A 19,881-nucleotide genomic window follows, 5' to 3' on the forward strand; every position below is an offset into this window, starting at 1 on the left:
ATTTCATACAGTGTTAACATGCTAAGGCTGTCAATGTTGTTGAAAATGGGGGAAAATCTCATTTTGTAGTTCTGAGTTTAAAAGGTCTATTTTAGCTACATCTTCACTACAATAATAAATTGTCTTCAGTGGTAACACGCCCAAGTTTCACGTTGTGTATATAGTTGGAATATAGTCATCCTTAAGTTTATCCTTCTATCGTAGTGCCTGAAAAAAACGTTTATTCTAGGGAGGGCTCAGTAGCACAGGCAGTTAGTAGAGAAAGAAATACTCAAACAACCTTTAGCAGAGAAAAAAACATTCAAACAACCTTTGAAGTGAGACTCAGGCACTGTTAAAAATATTCCTAGTTCTCAGTCGTATGTATGATAATGAAAGGAAAGATCCCTGTTAGAGAAAGGTACAGGGTAAACCTCACTTACTTTACTGTGCTCAAGTGTCCTGGACTTTCAGCATTTCTGCAAAATAGATAATATCTTTTGAGCTATTTGAATTGGCAAACAGAAGCAGCAAGAGCCATTTCAGGCCCTGGAAGAAACAAAATAGACAAAGGCCGTATGACACTGGGAAGGCAGGTGCGTGTGGTGGGAGGGGGAAAGCGTGGTTTCTGGTCCTCTAACCAAAGGCAACTGCTCTGGTCTTCCCTTTTCCTCCCCTTCTTCACAGTGACATATCTGAACGAGTTCAGTATACTTCTCATGACAGTAAACAGTGGTTTTTCGGCTCATTTCAGTGGATAGCTACATCATGTCCTTCCCCCCCCCCCCCCCTCCCCATGTTCTTTTGAAGGGTGGTTGCAAACATTGAATTGAAGACACCAACTGGAGATGACCCTGTACCACGTGCACTATGCGGGCAATGCTTTTCTAAATACTTACTCTATTTTATGTGTCCCTTCAGAAAATAGCAGTGGAAAAAATACTGCAACAGGAGTGCAAGAACTGTAGGTCTTGTGGATGTTTGGTTGTAAATGATACAGTAGCTTCCTTTGCTCAATTATGTAGGATGGCTCCTACACAGAGCCTGTTAACTGAAATGAGTGTTGGGTGGAACACCTGCTCCCAAATGTTTTTCACACTGTTGCTCTCCTTTGTCCCTTGTAGGTATGGAGAGTGCAATCACGCTGTGGCAGTTCCTTTTGCAGTTGCTGCTAGACCAGAAACATGAGCACCTGATTTGCTGGACGTCTAATGATGGCGAATTCAAGCTACTCAAGGCAGAAGAAGTGGCTAAGCTGTGGGGACTCAGAAAAAACAAAACTAATATGAATTATGACAAGCTGAGCCGAGCGCTCAGATACTATTATGACAAGGTAAATTTTGTTATTCTCATGCAGACTAAGAAAATAGAAACACTACCATTTAATATTTCACCTCTATGTGGAAGCTATTCAAAAGTTCCTCTAACTAGTTTTTACAACAGACAACAGTATTGAAGGCAATCACAGTGGAGGTAAGAGGGCAGCTAAAAGATGCACAGGAAAACACTGCACATCCCATTTCCTGAGGAGGGGAGGTTTTGACCTAGGTTTACACTTACTGATGCTTTCATGTGTTTATGCATTTGGCTACCCAATATTTTCTGTAGCTTTTGACAACAATAAAATAACTGTTGATAACGGAGAACTGTTTGATTATTACAGCCTGCATAGGATCTTCTGGAATGCAGGGAGGTGATAGAAAGCAGTGATACTGCGATGCAGCAGGCAGAACGGCAGCTTTACCAGCAGGTATCACTTATGTCAGACCAAGGAAAAGACAAACAACCAACCCAACAGCATAGAGGGCGGGGTTGAGTTTTCAGAGTTTTCATGGGACACATCTTTTGGAGCATAGATCCTGTTGGCCAGTGTTTTAGCTAGCCTTGCCTGAGCTTTCTGGTAAATCTTTTCTACAATTGTATTGGGTCCTAATTGTATTGGGTCCTAATTTATTAGCTGGAACTACTGACAGTGCAGTATTACCTCAGCAGGATCTCACTGTAACTATTCCTTTGTTAATGCTCAGTGTTTCTAAGAGTTTGGAAATTTTCCACTACGTCATTTTAGGATAAAGTCTGTGTTAGCTTCAACAGTAGTCTAGATTATATCTTGCTATCATTTAATTAGCAGCAATATATATGAGAGAGCATTAATGTGACGTCTTACTGGATGAGAGTGCAGAATAAGAGTAGCAAACAGGGAGAAGCGGCTGGTCAGGTGGTGGGTGTCAGAGCAGGGATATGTTTGGGTCTGTTTGTCAAGGTAGTAGTCTCATGCTGAGCTCATCTCAGGTGAAGACTGTATTTGCTGTAGAATGTTAAATTTACTCCCATTTGGGAACTTATCTTCTGGGTATCTCAAGTCAAAATAGTGGAACATGTGCTTTGGTAGGGGTTTCTTCATCCAATTTTTCTGCCCTTGCAAGACCTACTGAATTTTGCCCCTCCTTCACAGATACATCTGTTGAGGTTTGATAGAACTAAGAAGACCCAAGGAGTCAGCACAGGTCAGGCAGCAACCTTATAACTGGCAAGCTGTTGTTATTTGCCCTCTCTCAGAAGCTGGTCACAGGCAGATAGCGTAGGCATATACTTAGTGCAGAGCTGTTGGCTGTTGAGAGCTCCACTTTCAACCTCTTTATTTAAAACTGAAATCTGAAATAATAACATAGTGAACATAGTAATTTGGAATTCTTTAGATCACTCAATTTGCTTCTGATTTTCAGACGTCATGAACATGCCCACAATCTAAAAGAGGTCAGTAGCGGTTACTGGTAGCTAGCACCTCTGAAAATAAAATTTCTGCAGTATAGTGGGAGTTCATAAGATCACTGTTACTCTCGTGAAACCGTCCTTCACTTTGACATTTAGTCCTTGGTCTTATTCTTCAGCATGAAGCAAGGTGGCAACAGTACAACAGAGAATGCAAAAATGAGAACGAGGGGTAACCAGGTAACCAGGATATGTATTAGAAGGCTATAACAGAAAGATATTTGAAGGGAATCTCTCAGATGCGTCAAGATACTAGAAGGAAAAAATTGTAGAACACAAATATGGAGGTGTTAAAATATCTTGCATATTCACCTTTCTCAATTTTAGACTCCAGCAAATGCAAGGAGTTCCCAAATTGTTTCTCCAGCCTTTTTTGGATGAACATTAACATTAATTTTATTAATTAATATAAAAACTTTTCAGGATTAGTTCCCTTTAAATGGATTTTTTTTATAATATGTCTAAATTAGTAGGTTTTACTATTTCCTATATTCTTGAACATTAAATATTGAAAAGAAGGACTTACAGATTTTGTATATTAAAAAGGAAAACTTCATAGCCATGCTTAGTGGTCTGTTCTCATCTTGATTTTCAGAAAAGGCAGTGAGATGAGATTGTACAGTGAATAACGCCAGTGTTCAACACAGTTATGGCATGCTTGCTGCCTGCACAAGGCAGAGGAAACTAGAATATTGTTGCTGAACTGAGCTCAGAGTACTGTTGTCATGTATTACTTGTAGTGCACTAATTCTTGAAGGGCACAGTGGGGCTGGGTGCTATGCAGCCAGTCTAACACAGCAATCAAAAAACATGTTGACTGCAAATTAACTGTGCACAATTTGATGATCAGACTTTTCATTACTCACATTGGAATTTGGAAGGACTCCTTCTTCTCCTGTAAGAATTTTTTAGTTTCGGATTTAGAGCTGTAAATTCTGCAATGAAATGTTTTTAGTGTTTTGTCCACTAGAAGTCAAATTTTTCCACTTAACATGTTTCAAAGGTGGCCTGACTGAGAAGGCACAAAAAGATTCAGAGAGGACAGTGCAGCGGCCGTTCCAAGCAGTTGGTGTGATGAATTCCCCTTCACTAAGTGCTAAAAAGGCTTCTGCTCAGCGTGGGGAAGCTCACTTCGTTATATGACTCCAACCCCTCTGATTATAAACTTGACTGGGATCAATGGAGACAGAGTGCCTGCTGGTGAATGAACAGCATATCCAGGCAGAGCTCAAATACACAGTGACTGAACAGACATTGCTTAAAAACAAGGGACGAGATCTTTGTAGCACTTGTCCTTTGAGATCTCTCTGATCTCTTCAAATCAATGGACTATAATGGCTCCTTGAGGCTCCCTCTCTTCTTTTGTCCCTTAACCTTTCTTTTTTTTTACCCTTGTACTGTTTTCAGTTGCGCCCCCCCGCAGCACACACACACCTTTGTCATCTGCTTTGTCTCTGCTCACGCAGCATCTGCCAGAGGAGTGGCTGTAGTTTCTTCACCAGGGCTCTGGCTAGGGTGATTGCTTGCTGTTCTTACAGCTGCTGTCTTGGACTGTGTGCTCTCTTCTGTCTGCAAATTTTATCTAGGTGTGGCACAAGGATTTTGGCCGTTTTTCCAGGAGTTCTGCAGCCCAATGGAGGTCGTAGCTCCTAGATGGAAAGAGGGATAAGGTCTTTCTTCCCCATGTATTGTGATCAGGGTTTGAACCCCAAACCAAAACCATGGCTATTGCTATTTAAATTGAAGGAGTAACTCCTTTAGCAGAAAACAGTGGGAGCTTCTCGCTCTCTGTGTGGGTGTGGCGTGTTGTGTCCTGTTGGTTCACAGGCAGTGGAGATAGGCAGATTATTGGGAGAGTGCAGAGGGACAGGGGAACTTGCTGCAGGTTTTGAAGTGTGAGAGATACTAGCATAAGATAGCAGATAATGAATCCTAGTAGGCTGGCAGGGAGTGCTCAGCAGTGGGTTCAGTCCTAAATGCTTCCTCTGCCTTCAGTTCAGTCTATGCTGCATAGCACAGGAAGGGAAGAAGTCGAGGAGGGAAGGAAAGGCTCCTTGGCATTCTTCTTTCCCTTCTGCAAAACAAAAGGGGAAGGGCTGGTGTGGTGAAAGAGACCCTCTCAGACTTTTGCACTCCTCTCCCTTGGACCATTCACCAATTTGTGGGATAAACCAAGAGCAGTCTAGACCCTGAGGTAGCCTTAAGGAGCTTTCTGAGATCCTTGTCCCGTCCCTTGCTGTTGGCAGTGATGGATGCGTTGGCAGCTGGGTGTGCTGGGGCAAATGGGATGCACACTGAGCCAATGGGATAAACATTGTGCTGCAGGCTGGGGGGGTGGCAGCAGGAAAGGCAAGAGGCAGAACTCTGGACAAGTCTCTGTTTGGGTTGTGGAATTATCAACAGGGACTTCTCTACCTATAACCCAAATGATCTGACAGCATGTGAGTTTGAGGCAAAGGGCAGTGATTTTTTAGAAACGATGGTGGCACAAGGGATGGGCCTTCCTTTCTTGGGCTGCCCTCTGCTGCTACTGCATACAGCTGACACTAACTGAGCTACTGCTCCGTGGTTTGTCTTTGAAATTATTCACCGTGGAGAAATAAAAACTGATCACTGGATAAATGGAGGTTTATGAGCTCTGCCATTTTGCTTGGGGGGAACAGTGGCTTGTTAAAATTCATCATCTGATTCATCTGAACTTAAAAGTAAATTAATTCCAGTACTGGAGAAAAATAATACAATTAGGACAAGTTCCTTAGCCTGGCTTTGAAAGCAAGCATGACATGCTGTTGAGGCTGATGGCTAGATTTATGTTAAATTCACATATAAAGCACCCCAGGAAATGTAGACTACGGCATGTCTTGATTGTAATTTGCTACCATGATTCTGGTTGCTAAAGGTTTGTAGATAATCTGAAGACTTTCCATTTCCTGTTTTGTTTGTTGCCCAAATTCCCTTCCCCCCTTTTTATTTAATGCATTTCCCCTGTTGCCTCAACAGAGCAGCAGAACAAGTAACAGCGCTGAGGAAAGGCGTTCTGCACTCTCTCTACCTACAGCTTCAGAAGCATGCCCATCATGTCACACACTTCTGCCGGTCAGAAATCTCTTGTAATGCTTTCAGGGAAGGAAAACCTTCACATCTATTCCCACACAGAGCACTTTAGCTTGATGTGTAGAACTAAAATACCTTTACAAGTAGGATTAGTAGGTTTCTTCTTGTTGAAGTTGCCCAGTTACTTTGTTTTTCTGATGGCTGTAATGACAGATACCTTTTGGAAGTCTCTGGAGGTTTCAGGACTACTAAAGGTCCCCATGAATATTTCAAGATGACTCCACAAGAGGGAAGGTAGTGAGTTTTCCCCATGAGTGGTTTTTTTGAGGGAAGGAGGGCGATTCCAGGAAATTGCATGCAGATACCGACATTAATAGGATGTAACAGCTGCGGAAGTGAAGCCCTGGGAAGTTAGGAAATGCAAGAATCACAGTTCCCTGGGTAAGCTTAATGTTTGCATGAGTTACGCTACATCTTTAATTACACAGTCCCATACTGTTGTGATGAGCAGCTATTCAATATTTTTGCATCCTCTCTGAATAGTATGTGGCCCTAGGCTTTACTCAGTGAGTGCTATTCAGTCTGTCTTCTAAAGACAGAATAAATCATTTTAGTTTCAGTTTATGGCTGCCTGCTTGTTTAGATGGGTTGGCAGTATGATGTATAGTATATAAATAATACGGGCTTCTTTGTGCTTGTTGCAGTGCAGGGGACAGAGCTTCTCAGGTGCTCTTAGGATTCAGAGGCGCCCATGGCATTCCCTCCCCTCCCATAACAGGTCAGACCCAGTAGCCTGGTTACTAGTTCCTGTTTTTAATGCCCAAGTGTGGGTGGCAGCATGGAAGAATTGTTTTGGAAAGAGGGTCCCTTGCTTGTTCTGCTTGCAGAACTTCGGGATATAAAGTGATAATGGAAACTCTTGTTTTACTTTTGGGAAGGTCTTCTCTTGAGTTACCTCAGGAGAAATAGAATATTACAATGAAACACTAGCAGTATGATGGTGCTAGAGTACCAACTATATGTTTTGTAGTGGTACAGGTAAGATGTTATAAGGAAACACTTGAAGGAGCATTAGAAAATAGCTTTATAGAGAATTGGAAGGAGCTTCTTTCAAGAGTGGTGTGTGGAATTCAAGAAAGTGCTTGTCTGAAATGGCATAAAAGTGGTTATTGAGTGCTGTCCTTATGGAAAGATGGGAGTAAAGAATTTGATACTCGGTAAGAGGTAGAGGAGAAAACCCAAGAACTCCTCCGAAAGGAGTGACAAATAGTTCATGTTTGATGTGAGAGGAAAGGGATGCCCAGTGAACTGCAGCAGAGGGAGCACAGAACCTGGCCAAAGGTGCCAGCCAGATGGCCTTTGCCTTCCAGATGGAGGTGGGTGAGGAAAGCCTGAAATCCAGCTAAATAAGAGCCTTGCAATTCTGAAGCTCAGTACAGGTGCACAATCCAGTAGCACCTGTGCCTCCATCAAAAATTTCACAAAATCTAGGTTCTACGCACACAATATAATAAGTGCATAAAGTATGATGTTAACAGAATCTGCCTGCCTGCACACACTGATGTGGACACACGCCCCGTTTTTTGGAGCAAACCATGCAGCCACGGGTACCTCCTGCCAGCTTACGTACTTCAGACGTTGGAGTGTGAGCAGCCCTCTCTCTGGGTAGGGTTCCCAGTAGCTGGAGGCAGCCTGGCTCCCTCCTCATAGAGTCCTGTGAGGAATTTGTAGCCTAAGTGTTCCTACACATGTCGCATCCCTCAGTATACTCCTGGAGCCAGGGAACTTGCAACACATCCAAATGGGAGTTAAGTGCAGCAGCAACAGCTCTGGTCCTTCTTCTTTCCCAGGCAGGGACATTTAGTACCTACAGACAAGTTCATCCTGTTCTGCCACAAATTTTGAGATCTCGGGCACCCTGATTATAGGTGACTTCCTGGGAGGAATAAAAAAGTCCCAATCTGGTCTTCCTGCCCCTGAGGCCCCTCATTAGTCTGAAGTTCAACTAGGAACTGGGTCCCATTTCCCAGCTCAGTCTCCCGAGTGGCTCCTGCAGCAGCAAACTTGCTAGCTAACAGGTTTGAGCTAAGCCACTAAAATCCTTGTGTCACACTAGTAGTATAGTTACACCTTAGTTCTAAATGGCTCAAACAGGGAGTAAGAGTCAGAGCTGATGGAAATAAACCACAAACACATGATAGAAGAAACGAAGTCTGAGTTGCACCAATGCACAGGAAGACTTCTGGGAGGAAAGAAAAAAAAATGGAAAGAAACCCAGAGGTCATGTGCTGTTGAGATGGGCAAACAGCTCCTGTGTATTTCGGGAGGGCATATGCATAGTTGGGCATATGCATAGTTAACACGAAAAAACCCCAGCCGCATTATAGCCTGGTTTAAGCTGCAGGGGGAACGAGGCCACCGAGCCTTTGGCATCTAGCTCAGCCAGCTGGTCTGTGGAGAAGGACGGGGAGAGACCCATCCCTCCAGCTGGTGATTCAGAGCACTTGGGTAAGGCTGGTTTTGGAGGTGCTCATAAAGTGAGTGTCTGAATTGATGTGGTGTGAATAAGCCTGAGCTCCCTAACACAGCTGATGAGCTAGAGCAGACGTCAGGCAGTGCTGTACCCAGTTCGTATCAGAAGCTTTCAAAGCACTTTGCAATGCGGGGTGGTCACATTTGCTGTAGTCACTGTTTTATAGACTGGGGACAGAGGAGAGGAAGTGTAAAGTGTTTAAGTGAGGAACAGTCAAGAAGCCAACAGAAGAGGGGCATTCCCAGCTCCCTGACCTTATCCTAAATGTCAGAGAGTGCTGCCTCTTGATAAGATTTTTTTTTTAAGCTGTTGGACTGGAGCCCCTTCTCCTGGCCTGGTTGCCCAGTTCTCCTCCCCAGCAGCTGCACTGGCCCAGCAGTCGCCTTCCCCGGCAGCGCAGCCCCGGAGTTCCCTGCAGCCCTGGCCGGCAGCCACTAGCACTTATTGCAAGCCTGCTCACAAGGGAATTTACCTAGAAAATTCAAGCAACAAAAAAAAAAAAAAGGGCTAAATGTGCACATACACTTACTGTCCTGCTACCAAGCAAGTGGTCTAGTCTCCCTGCAAATGCAGTCCTTAATATAAGGAAGCCTTCTTTGCCCTTTCAAACTGAGGGTGGAAAACCCCTGCTTGTCATGATCCCTGTCACTGTCTTCTGTGGTTTGAACCATCGTCCACAGCTCAGAATGATTGTGACAGGTCACTGAGGTGATGGTAAAAATTAGCTGCTTTTTACCTTCACTTCAATTATTTGTCAAAAAAATTTAGAAAAGTCAGTGGCATTTTGGAGGCACTTAATTAATTTGCGTCCTTATTTTCTCTTACACATTGATGGAGATTTCCTCAGGCTCCACATTTATGAGAAGCCTGCAAAGTGCTTGAGGGATCTGCACTTGAATCCTTTTCATCTCCAGCCATTGTTAAGTGGGCCTTTGCTGCAGGCTTACAGAGTCAGAGGAGCCGCACTGAGACCTTCTTAAAATATAACTATATTTAATAATAACAGAGGAAGTATAAACTTACGAGCCCATTCGGATACTTTTTATAGCAATGTTCCCCTGTTTCAAGCCTGCACCAGTGTAAAAGTGCCACCCTTAAATACTTTTAATCTTTTTCTGCTGGGAGTCACATTTTCCAAGTAGGATCTCAGTTGCCAGTGCTTGATGTAACAATAACTCAAAGCTGCCAGGAGCAGAGGGGAGGTATTATTTTAAATTAAAAAATATATATTAAAAAAAGAAAATGAAATCCAGTTAGGGTGTTTCTTTTCGTATGTGAGTAGTTTGGAGGTTTTGCCCTTTTCAAGAAGGATGTAATATTGAGAGTGCAGAAAAAGTGTGTCCATCCAATGTGTCACCTAATTAGCACCAAAAAAAAAAATCTAGGCCAAGCCCAAAGCCATGGGAATTAAGGCTCATGCAGACTGAGATCCTGTGGGCTAACTATATGTCCTGAACTTTTGGAGGGCAAAAATAGGCATTGCAGGATCTGCCAGGTGGGTAGATGTGCGTACAGTTCGGCATGGAAGAGGGCAATTTTGTGCCTTTAGTCTGAGCTTGCTGAATTTAATTCTCCTCCTTGGTACAGATCCCCATTATCAACTTGGGAAACAACTTTCTCCATTTGTGCCACAGCTCCTGACCTGTGAAGCAAAGCTACATCCCAGGGCTCTTTGTAGGATTAATTTTGTATTCAAGAAGGTGCCTGAATGAAATGCCAGGACATTCAGATAGATGAATTACAGAGTGTGGTAGCTCAGCTGAAAGACAGAAGAGGTTCCAATGCCCAAGTGCAGACTCTTCTTTCCCAAAATGAGCCTTGCTTTTGTGACAAAAAAAGGTGTAGTGCGGGCACTGCGAGCACCCAGCACTAGGTACTGCCCATATATAAATAGGGATGATGTTTGTATTCCTTTTTCTTTTTTTATTTTTCATTTTCAATCAATTTAACAAATGTTTCCTCCACTGGTCTCAGAATCTGTGGTAGAATGAAAAACAAATTAGATTTTTAGGAATATTGTAAATATTTACATTCCTCTATGTACAGCAAAGCAAATGTCTATTTGCAGAGTATCAGCTGGAGGTGCAGCAGACGTGCTGCACTAAAGGGAAGCTCTCGGAAAGGGTTTTTCAGAGGTGACTTAAAGACAAATTCTCCACCAGGGCCTTCAAGGAGAGAGAAATCACTATGGAAATGTCAGGAAATACTGCTTCTTGTCTTCCACAGCACTTGGCTTAGGGTGGTCAATGTTCCAGTCCTTTTCCTAGGCCAGGCCAGCACCTGGTGCCGTAAAGTGTCTCTGTGGAGGAGCTCACATTGCGTCCTTGGGGATACCGCGCATTGTATTAGAGCAGACAGCATACCCGGGTTTGCAGTAAGAGAGCTAGGGCTGGAAACAGGACCTCATGAAAGTTTTCAGTTTCAAAGGGAATCAGTTCTTTCCATAAAGGGGACACTTTTATTATGTCAAATATGAAGAAAAAAATAAATAGTTCTACCAACCTTTGAGAGGTTTGGGATTTTTTTCAATAATTAATTTCAATAGCTAGTTTAGACTCATGAAAACCTTCTGCCTGCACCAGTGAGCATCCTGAGCCTAATGCAAACCTGGAGATAGTACAGGGGATGCAGCAGGACACAAGTACTTTTCCAACCCATGCAAGTGATTGCATTTGTCACAGACATAGTTCATGACTGTTGAAAGAAGGACAGTCACCGTCAGCCTAGGTCAATCCTGCATGCAGTCAGGAAGAGAGGGTAAATGACTGGAGCAGGGAGGGTGAGGTGGTTTTGTCCCTTGCAGACATTCTGAGAGTATTTCTCAGAATGGTGTCAGGTGAGGCATAAATGAAGGAGTTTGCCTTTGTTGTGAAACACAAATGGTGGCATGGCTTGAGTCCGCAAGGCGGCAGAATTGTTTTCACTGGAAAGAAAATATTCCCAAGCTACCTCAGAGGAAGCGAGAGGAAAACAGCCCAGTCTTTATCACCTAGTAATGGTAATTTTGTTAGGCACCATGAGGAGCAGGGGATGGTCTCCCTGGCTGAGCACAAATATGGGAATGAGCCAAGGATGAGCAGCGTTAGGAGCCCCACTGAAATGACCTGCTCAGCTTGAGGAGGGAGCAATGCCCCCCTACCCTTGTGAACCCCCTTATGTTTGCTGTACTCAGTGCCTCTAAAATGCTGATCTTTCTAGCATCTGCTTTTGTATTTGCAGAACATCATCAAGAAAGTGATCGGACAAAAATTTGTGTACAAGTTTGTCTCCTTTCCTGAGATTTTAAAAATGGATCCACATGCTGTGGAAATCAGCAGAGAGAGCCTTTTGCTGCAGGACAGCGACTGTAAGATGCCTTCCGAGAGCAGGGATCAGCACAAGCACAGCTTGTCAGCACTGAAAAGCACAAGCCGTAATGAATATATCCACTCTGGCCTGTACTCCTCTTTCACTATCAACTCTCTGCAGAACCAGCCAGACCCTTACAAGCCAATCAAAACAGAAAAACTGGAGGAGAAGTCAGAAGGAAACACACCAGTCGAAGAAGTTCGGACTGTTATAAGATTTGTGACAAACAAAACAGACAAACAAGTTATGAGGCCCATGGTGTCATTGCCTTCCACTTCCGAAACAGCAGCTGCCTCTGCTTTTCTCAGCTCATCAGTATCAGCTAAAATATCTTCCTTAATGCTACCCAACAGTGCCAGCATTTCATCTCCATCGTCATCTTCCTCCAGGTCACCGTCTCTGTCTCCCACCTCACCCCTCCCTGCAGAACACAGGAGCCTCTTCCTTGAGTCCAGTTGCCACGACTCAGATTCCCTTGAGCCTCTGAACCTCTCCTCAGGCTCCAAGGCAAAATCTCCATCTCTTCCCCCAAAAGCTAAAAAACCCAAAGGCTTGGAAATCTCTGCCCCACCTATGGTTCTTTCCAGCACCGACATCGGTTCCATCGCCCTCAACAGCCCTGCGCTTCCTTCGGGATCCCTGACTCCAGCTTTCTTCACTGCACAGGTAAAACCTGCCTGTCTCCTGTACTCTTGCTTTAGCCAGGTATTCCCTCTGTGTGGCCGAGAGTGTTAGCTCTATGGGTCTGTCATCATCTGATGGAAAAAAAAAACATGGGGAAGAGGGACACACAGCAGACGTCTGAAGAAAGGGTGGAAAGTAGGTTCCTCCTGGGGTTCCCACGTGAGTGTGGGAAAAGCCATCACAGTTCACAGACTGCCTGGAAGGATAACGAGATGGGCAGCCACTAGTTAACATGAGTGAATCACTTATCAGTTCAAACCAGCCTCCAGGTCTACAAAACAAGCAGGAAAAAGCCAACAAGAAAAACACAGGGTTTTTGTAGGTCACGACTTGAGCATGTGCATTGTGGGATGCTTGGTTAGATTTCTCTGCTAGATGTTGCATCCATTCAAACAGTGTGACCTTTTCATTAGTCTTTGAATATGGAGCAAATGGAGTGGTTTCTAAGACAAGGCTCTTAAACCAGTTTTGATTTCCAGAGTTTTACAGATCCATAGAGTACCTGCCAGAGCTTCCTTTCAGCACAGACCTACTGAATAACCAGTAGGTTATTTTGTTCTTTTTAATCACGTTTGTGGTAATGTCAATAGCGAGTTCTCATTTTCAAGCAAGTCTATGAAAAAAATCTAGCAGTTCAGAGGAGAGGAAAATCCCGTAGATAATGACCTGGTGTGTTCATTGGTGAGTTTTGTCTTACGCTACCACTGCAAAATTAGGCAAAAAATCCGAGAGTAAAATTATCCCAATGGGGAACACCCCCTAACATCCCCCCCTGAAATAAAAGTTGATGCAAATACTAGTACTAAATGAAACAAACTGAACAGTAAATAAATAAATACAAAGGTGTGTGTTACAAGCTCTCATTTACTTCAAGCTGTGTGGGGGTCACATTGTATCCAGAATCCCCTTACCTCTTCCCTGTTGGAAGAGGTTTTGCACAGATGATACCTGCAGTGCAGCCAGGTGTTAGAGGTCTTTGAGCTGGCCCGGGCAGCATCGTGTGCCTGCACGGCATGAAGGCCTGGCAGAGGTGAGACTGTCGGCAAGTGCTCTCGGCCAGCACAGCTCTTGCTTTTATTGAGCTTTTCAGCTGGCTGCAGAGCAAGTTTGTGCAAAGCCATTGCAGTTCAGACACACCTGTAAGCTGCTGAGATGTGAAGTTGTGTCGCAAAGAAAGAGGATTTTGTGGGCCGTTATCTGTCATTTTTGACATCATAAAGCCTTTAAGTGAAGTTATGTTTGGCAGGAAGAACAGAAGTGTGGCAAACCAAAATTGAGGTGCATTGACAGACTCTTATAACCTCTAACTGTGGTATAACCACAGTAAGTATTTTGCTCATAGGGAGCAAATCTGACAAATAAATCATATCAGATGCCAACCAGACACAATGACAGCATGAGTTATTACGAGCTCGCTTTAATCTACTGCTGCCCCAAAACTCAGTATGAGCAGAGATTTCTTTCCTCATTTTGTAATTATTTCTTTGAACATTTAATTTTCTCATTCATCTATAAACTGGTGTACTTACTGCCCCTGAAAGACGTAGAAGGGAATTAGGTAGGTGATTGTGGCCTTCCTTTAGCAGGATGGCTAGCTAAGGCCGTGATGACTCTTATCCAGCTTAATGCCATCACAAATCTTTTTTTACAGGTTATCTTATCACAGAAGAGGCGGATGGCATCCATGTAGGGTAGTTCCTGGGTCCATTTATTTAAACTTTCGGCTATACAGCAACATAGCTGCTTTTCCTCTCTTTTAGCCTTCTATTTCTAGTGTGGATAAGAAGCATCTTGCATCCTAAATACTTGACCTAGTGAATATAAAATAAAAACTGTGTAACAACTGTGTTCAGATAACTGTAATACCACAATGCAAAATAACTAAAGCCATAATTTAGGCTGGAAATCTGCAGTTCATGCCATTATCCTAGGAAGAGCATGCATCGTATCTCAAATGATCTCTGATTTATCAGATCCCAGTGGTAGACACCTGCTGCCATGGGGCAGGGGCAGAACAGGATGTCAGACACCAGTTGCTCCAGGAGTGATGTAGGTTCAGAGAAGGTCCTGCTGCCTGAGAGGGTATTTCAGATGGCTTTCCATTGTACCTGCTAGTCATGAGGAATACCCTTGGGTGGAGCCCTGAGAAAGGGCACGTGATGTGTACAAGCAATTTCAGAACAGAAAAATGGGTTTGAAGATTTCAGTGCATACAGTACCATACTTTGGTAGAGACATGTCAGCTTTCCATTTGGTTAGCTTCAAAGAGAGATATTTAGATTTTGTTCAGTACTTGCTTCTTTTACAGATTACTTACGCTTGTTATTTTTGTTGGCTGTCCCTTGGCCAATGTGGATATATAATTGTGACTCACTCTTTTTCTTCAGGCCTCTACTTTAGCATTTGTAACATTTACAACATGCTGTTTCCTCATGGACAAAGTAGTGTGCCTGCAGCCAGCACGTGCATGGTCTGTATTGCATCCACATACACCATCCAGGCTCCAGCACGTGCCTAATGACCTGGGAAGTAATGTACGTGTGACAGCACTTGTCCGTTATCTGACAGCTAGAAGTGACAAGAAAGATTGTACTTACATGCATTCTTTGTCAGAGAAGTCAGGAGCCATGAGCATTGTTGCTTAACATAATCCTCTCTGTGCAATGAATTATTTCTATTTAAACTGTTCCTATGCTTAGATTATAATGACATTTTTTAAGTAGGAACTTCCCACTGGGTTCCACGTCTAATACCAGATGTACAGCTGTATGAGGGCAGAAAATGAAGTGACACATCAATTTCTGTGTGTAATTTAAGGATAGCCTGTGCTGTGGTGTTGTTTACACGTTTCCTCTGGTGGTTTTGATGCTTGGCTGATGGCGATACTGAGAACAAGCCTGGGAGGCCCTGTGCTCTTTTTGCATTAAATATTAACAGATTTGGAGGCTTGCTTTGGCTGGCTCTTGGCTCTGGCAGAACTTGGAGACATTAGTGCTCTGATCATCAGAGGACATGAGCTTTTGCTTAGCACTGTTGTTAGGCATGTTAACATGCTTCCAGAGATGAATGGAGGACAGCTCAGTTTCAAATCTCCTCTCTCTCTGAAGACTTGCTCTGGCTGTATCTAGGTAGGAACAAACACCTCCAAGTTTTCTTCATTATTTTCAAAAGACCCTCTCAAGAACTGCATTTTCAGTTCTGGATATCTGCGGCTTCTTAGAGAAAAAATAAAGAATCGAGGCATAGCTCATTGGAGCTCTTAGTACGGCTGACACAATGCTGTGTCCTTAGTCGAATGGTGTTGGGTCTTGCTGCTTACATCTTTGGTTTTAACGTTAGTAGGCTCTTGTGTAAATAGATCTCTGAGTATTTATCCTGACCTAATTCGGTGTGTTCTTTGTCAGTCTCGTAAATCCCCATCAATAGCTGCCTGTCTGTGGAGCATCAGCTTGTAATGTGGCACAGGAAAGGTGCGCTCACTGGTACTGCTGTTTTCCTGTCCTGTGAAAGCACTGTGGTCCTGGGAAGAGGGTGTTTGTGAAGGAGCCATTCACAAATGCCTGCTTGTCAAGTATTTTTTCTCAGATGTCTTGACAAGAGCTGACACTTGATGAGATCAAGACAGAAGTTTTCTCCTTGCCAGGCCTCCACCCACTCTTAGCCCCTTTTGTTGTCATCCAAATATATCCAAACCCTGACCTCATCGGTACTTTCCCAGCAATACCACGTGTTTATTACTCCTTGGGACATAACTGTGGTTTCTTCCACGGGGTTTGGTGTTTCTGATCCATCTTCTTCAGCACAAAGGAGATGGCACTGTCCTTTCCCTTCACATTTCTCCATGAACCCTGCTTCTTTTGAGATTCCTTAGAGAAATCGTCCCCTTCAAGAGCAGCCAAGCTCTTTGTATTAAACAGCCTTTCAGACGCCTTGGGACAGAATCACTGGGAGGACCTTAATGTTTGCTGCTCCTTGTCTCTCCCATCTCTTCTGCTGGTGTTAAACTAATTGTTTGACCCTGTTGTGAACTCCAGTGCAAGCACGTCAGAGCAGGTCTGTATTCCTGTGCGTTTGCACAGAGCCTCAAACACCACAGCTGATCCCTCAGGCACTGCTTTGCAAATATGTCCGTCATATTTCAAAATCCACATGACCTGTGGTACCTGCCTTTCTGAGCCTGCTCGCCGCAGAGTCCTGGCAACAGGATGTGACAGCCCGTGGTGTAAGCAGTTTTTAAGTGAGACCCCTGGTTGCAATTGCCGTATGTGGGAGTTTATATTTCTGGCCTGGTGGGAAGCTAGCAGGTACCAGAATGCATGACGTACTGGTTACTAGGGGGAGATACTCCTTATCTTCTATCTTCTCTTTACATATTTTAAACTCTGGACAAACTGATGCCCCAGTTCAGCAGAGCACTGAGGCACTTGTCCTACACAGCGAAACACGTACTTACTTGCTAAGTGTGCACTCAAATTCCATGAAGTGCTTTGCTAAATAGGACTGATTTTGATAATTGGCATCAAGGTTACTGGTGAGATTAACTCATTATGCCAAATACTGTGTTCAAAACTGTCACATTGCTTTCATGTTCTTTTTTGGAAAGATAAAAGTTACTCTGGATACAGAATAATTCATGTGATTCTTCCTTTGAATGGAGATTTGCATGTGCTTTAACTCTACCTCCCCTCCAATTGTGCTTTAGAAGTGCTGAGAGCATTCCCAGCAATCCTTGTGCGCCATGGCACTGGAAGGAGCCACCTCCAAGTTGGGAAAAGCCTTGGATTCCTACTTCTTGCCATTTTGGTTCTTTTCAAACAATTAGCTGTGCTCTCCACCATCCCTCTGGGCACCCAACCCATACCCCTGCCTCTCGCTGCGTCAGCCCGTGCACTGCCAGTTTCTTGAAACTTCTTCCATTTTGAACAGGCACCATCAGAGGAGTAAACTTCAAAGGCTGGCAGTGGGTCTTTTGGCTCCACACGCAATTGCATTAATGCTTCAAAAACTGCAGTCAGTTCAAGCAATTGCTGCCCTTCAAAAGGTAAAAAATTACTCTGAAGGAGACTAGGTTGTGTTTACAGACATTGGGGCACGCATGGTATTTTATACAGTCGCATTAGCGTGGTTCAAATAAACAGTAACTGTGTCTCTTCTTAAGCGAATCGCAATAGAAATGAAATCAATTTGCATATGAAGGAATATTAAATGTGCAGGTAACCAGTATTGACCACTGTGGAGACAGGATGCAGGGCTGGATGGGCAGCTGCTGCCCGCCAGGATACTCGGCTTGCTGTATGTCTGAATTCAGTGGGAAAAAGAGCCGGTAGGTGAAGTGTAAGTAAGTCTTTAGGGGTTGTGACTACTGTATGGAGCTTTAAGTCCCGAGGCATGCATCATGGGGTGTTTTTTTGTCTTGCAGACCCCAAATGGATTATTGCTGACCCCAAGCCCGCTGCTGTCTAGCATTCATTTCTGGAGCAGCCTCAGCCCTGTTGCTCCTCTGAGTCCTGCCAGGCTGCAGGGACCAAACACTCTGTTCCAGGTAGGTCTTTCCAATGCACAGGTTTCATTTCTGAAAGCGCACATGTGGCAGAGACATTGGGGAGCATCTCCTCACATCGATCTGGAGCTTTTCAAATAGTTTAAGAAAATATGGCAGTTAGCAGGCACTTTTAAAGAGAGGCCTACTTACTTGTACCCTCTTTAAACCCTTGGCAACACAGTCAGAACCTACAGGGCAGTGTCTACTGCAGCAAGCACGCACATATTATATGAAAGAAACAGAAATAAATGCTGGACCCCAGTAAGAGTAGGTAACTGAGCTCTCAGAGCTTTAGGAAGAGAGGGCAGACCAGTCAGGGACCAGCAAGGAGAGTGGTGGAACATGGACTCTGGGAAGACCAAGACCAGTTTGGGTCTCACACAGTAAGGTAGGTGCAGGTTTATCCTTCTGTCTTAATGAGCTGCTTCTCACTCAGAAAGACAGGGCATAGTTGTATTTACAATGAGGGCACTCTGAACCTGAAGGCTCCATTTCCAGTTCTTCTGCAAATTATCCATTTGTCCTCAACCAAGTTACTTCATACCTCTGAGCACGACCTCTCTGTATGTAACAGGAGAAAGGCAGCATTGTCCCCTCTCTCTCATGCGTACTGGGAGAGTAAAAATCTCAAAGTTTTATAGAGATGTGGTAAATACAAAAGTTATTAAGTAAACCGCGATGGCCGCAGCACTCAGCTGCAGCAGTCACTCGAGGCTTAGGAAGAGGATGGTGGGGATGGTATTAGCAGCTCCAGCTGTAGCTGTTGCAAAACAGCTGATTCAGTAAGTCACAGAAGAAATTATGCTGATCAGCTGATTGGCAAGATGCACGAGAAGTTGATGGCCATCTGAGCAGCTGAAGAATGCAGGGACACCCCTGGAGTGAACCCCCCGACTGCTGTGGAGAACCAACACTAACAGAGGAGCGGGCTGCTGCTAGACAGGGACCCTGTGTTAGTCTCTGAACCTTCAGGGAAACTGACTGCCCAACTCCAGGGCTGGGCTTTAGCTAATGTGCTTTGCTCAGATACAGTCCTTACTGGGATAGTAAGGCCTTCTACCTCCAGTGGGACAGCTGAGCATGGAGCCCTAGGACTCCTTATTTGTGTTTCAGATGAACTCATTTATCCCTATTGGGCCTTAGTTTTGCACACATGGTTAAAAACAGCCCAGACATTTCATTTGAGAGGGAAGTGTCTGAGCCATGGCCTGGAATGAGCTTGTATGGACATAGGCTGGCCACCCCCTGCGGGAACTGAAAGTGAAGAGTGGCCTTGGCTCTGTCCCCTCTGAGAGACCCAGACAGCCTTCTATAGATTATGTGTGATTCAGGCAAAGGCCACAATGACACGTCTGTAGAGCATAAAGCTTTATTTTAACAGCCAAATAGGAAACAACCACCACAGTCAAAGCCCAGCCAACCCCACCAAGAATTGCTGGGTCATCCTGCGTAGGCGTTGGGGCAGAGCTCTCCCCAGGCTGCCTGCACAAGCCAGCCCACAATCCATGCAGCTAGTCAGGGAATGGAGGAAAGAGATGGAGCTGCTTCACAAGTTGCTTTTGCCTTCACCTGGTCATTCACACTGGGAGTCGGAAGAACATTTGGTCATTGTTAAAGCAGTCTACATCCCGCCAGCAGCTAGAGGCCAGGGCAGCTCTGCACCCTTGCCTGCTGGCTTGCACGGAGGAGAGATCAGGCTCCTATATTTCTTTCAGGTGTGTGTGGCTTTTCACAATAGCACTATATTTGGCACTACCTATAGTTCTTTAGTACTAGTATTTGTAGAAGTACAAGGACCAGGATGGGATCTATCCATGTCCACAGTCCAACTAAGCCCCTGACAAGCCTATGGGAAAGTATGGTCCCTCCCTTAACGAACCAGGAGCCTGTTCATAGAATCATAGAATGGTTTGGGTTGGAAGGGACCTCTAAAGGTCATCTAGTCCAACCCCCCTGCCATGAGCAGGGA

General features: G+C 44.3%; 1 protein-coding gene across 1 annotated transcript in view; it reads left to right on the forward strand.

Annotated features, from left to right (window-relative positions):
• Positions 1-19,881, forward strand: part of ELK3 (ELK3, ETS transcription factor) — a 41,082-nt gene that overhangs the window by 16,118 nt on the left and 5,083 nt on the right. The window contains exons 2-4 of the mRNA XM_009286759.1: positions 1,104-1,312; positions 11,558-12,352; positions 17,790-17,912. Coding sequence (XP_009285034.1) covers positions 1,106-1,312; positions 11,558-12,352; positions 17,790-17,912 — 1,125 coding nt within the window. The 5' untranslated portion in view covers positions 1,104-1,105. The remainder of the gene's footprint in view (positions 1-1,103; positions 1,313-11,557; positions 12,353-17,789; positions 17,913-19,881) is intronic.

Source organism: Aptenodytes forsteri, unplaced genomic scaffold (genome assembly GCF_000699145.1).
Source record: "Aptenodytes forsteri isolate BGI_AS27 unplaced genomic scaffold, ASM69914v1 Scaffold360, whole genome shotgun sequence".
NCBI classification, from domain to species: domain Eukaryota; kingdom Metazoa; phylum Chordata; class Aves; order Sphenisciformes; family Spheniscidae; genus Aptenodytes; species Aptenodytes forsteri.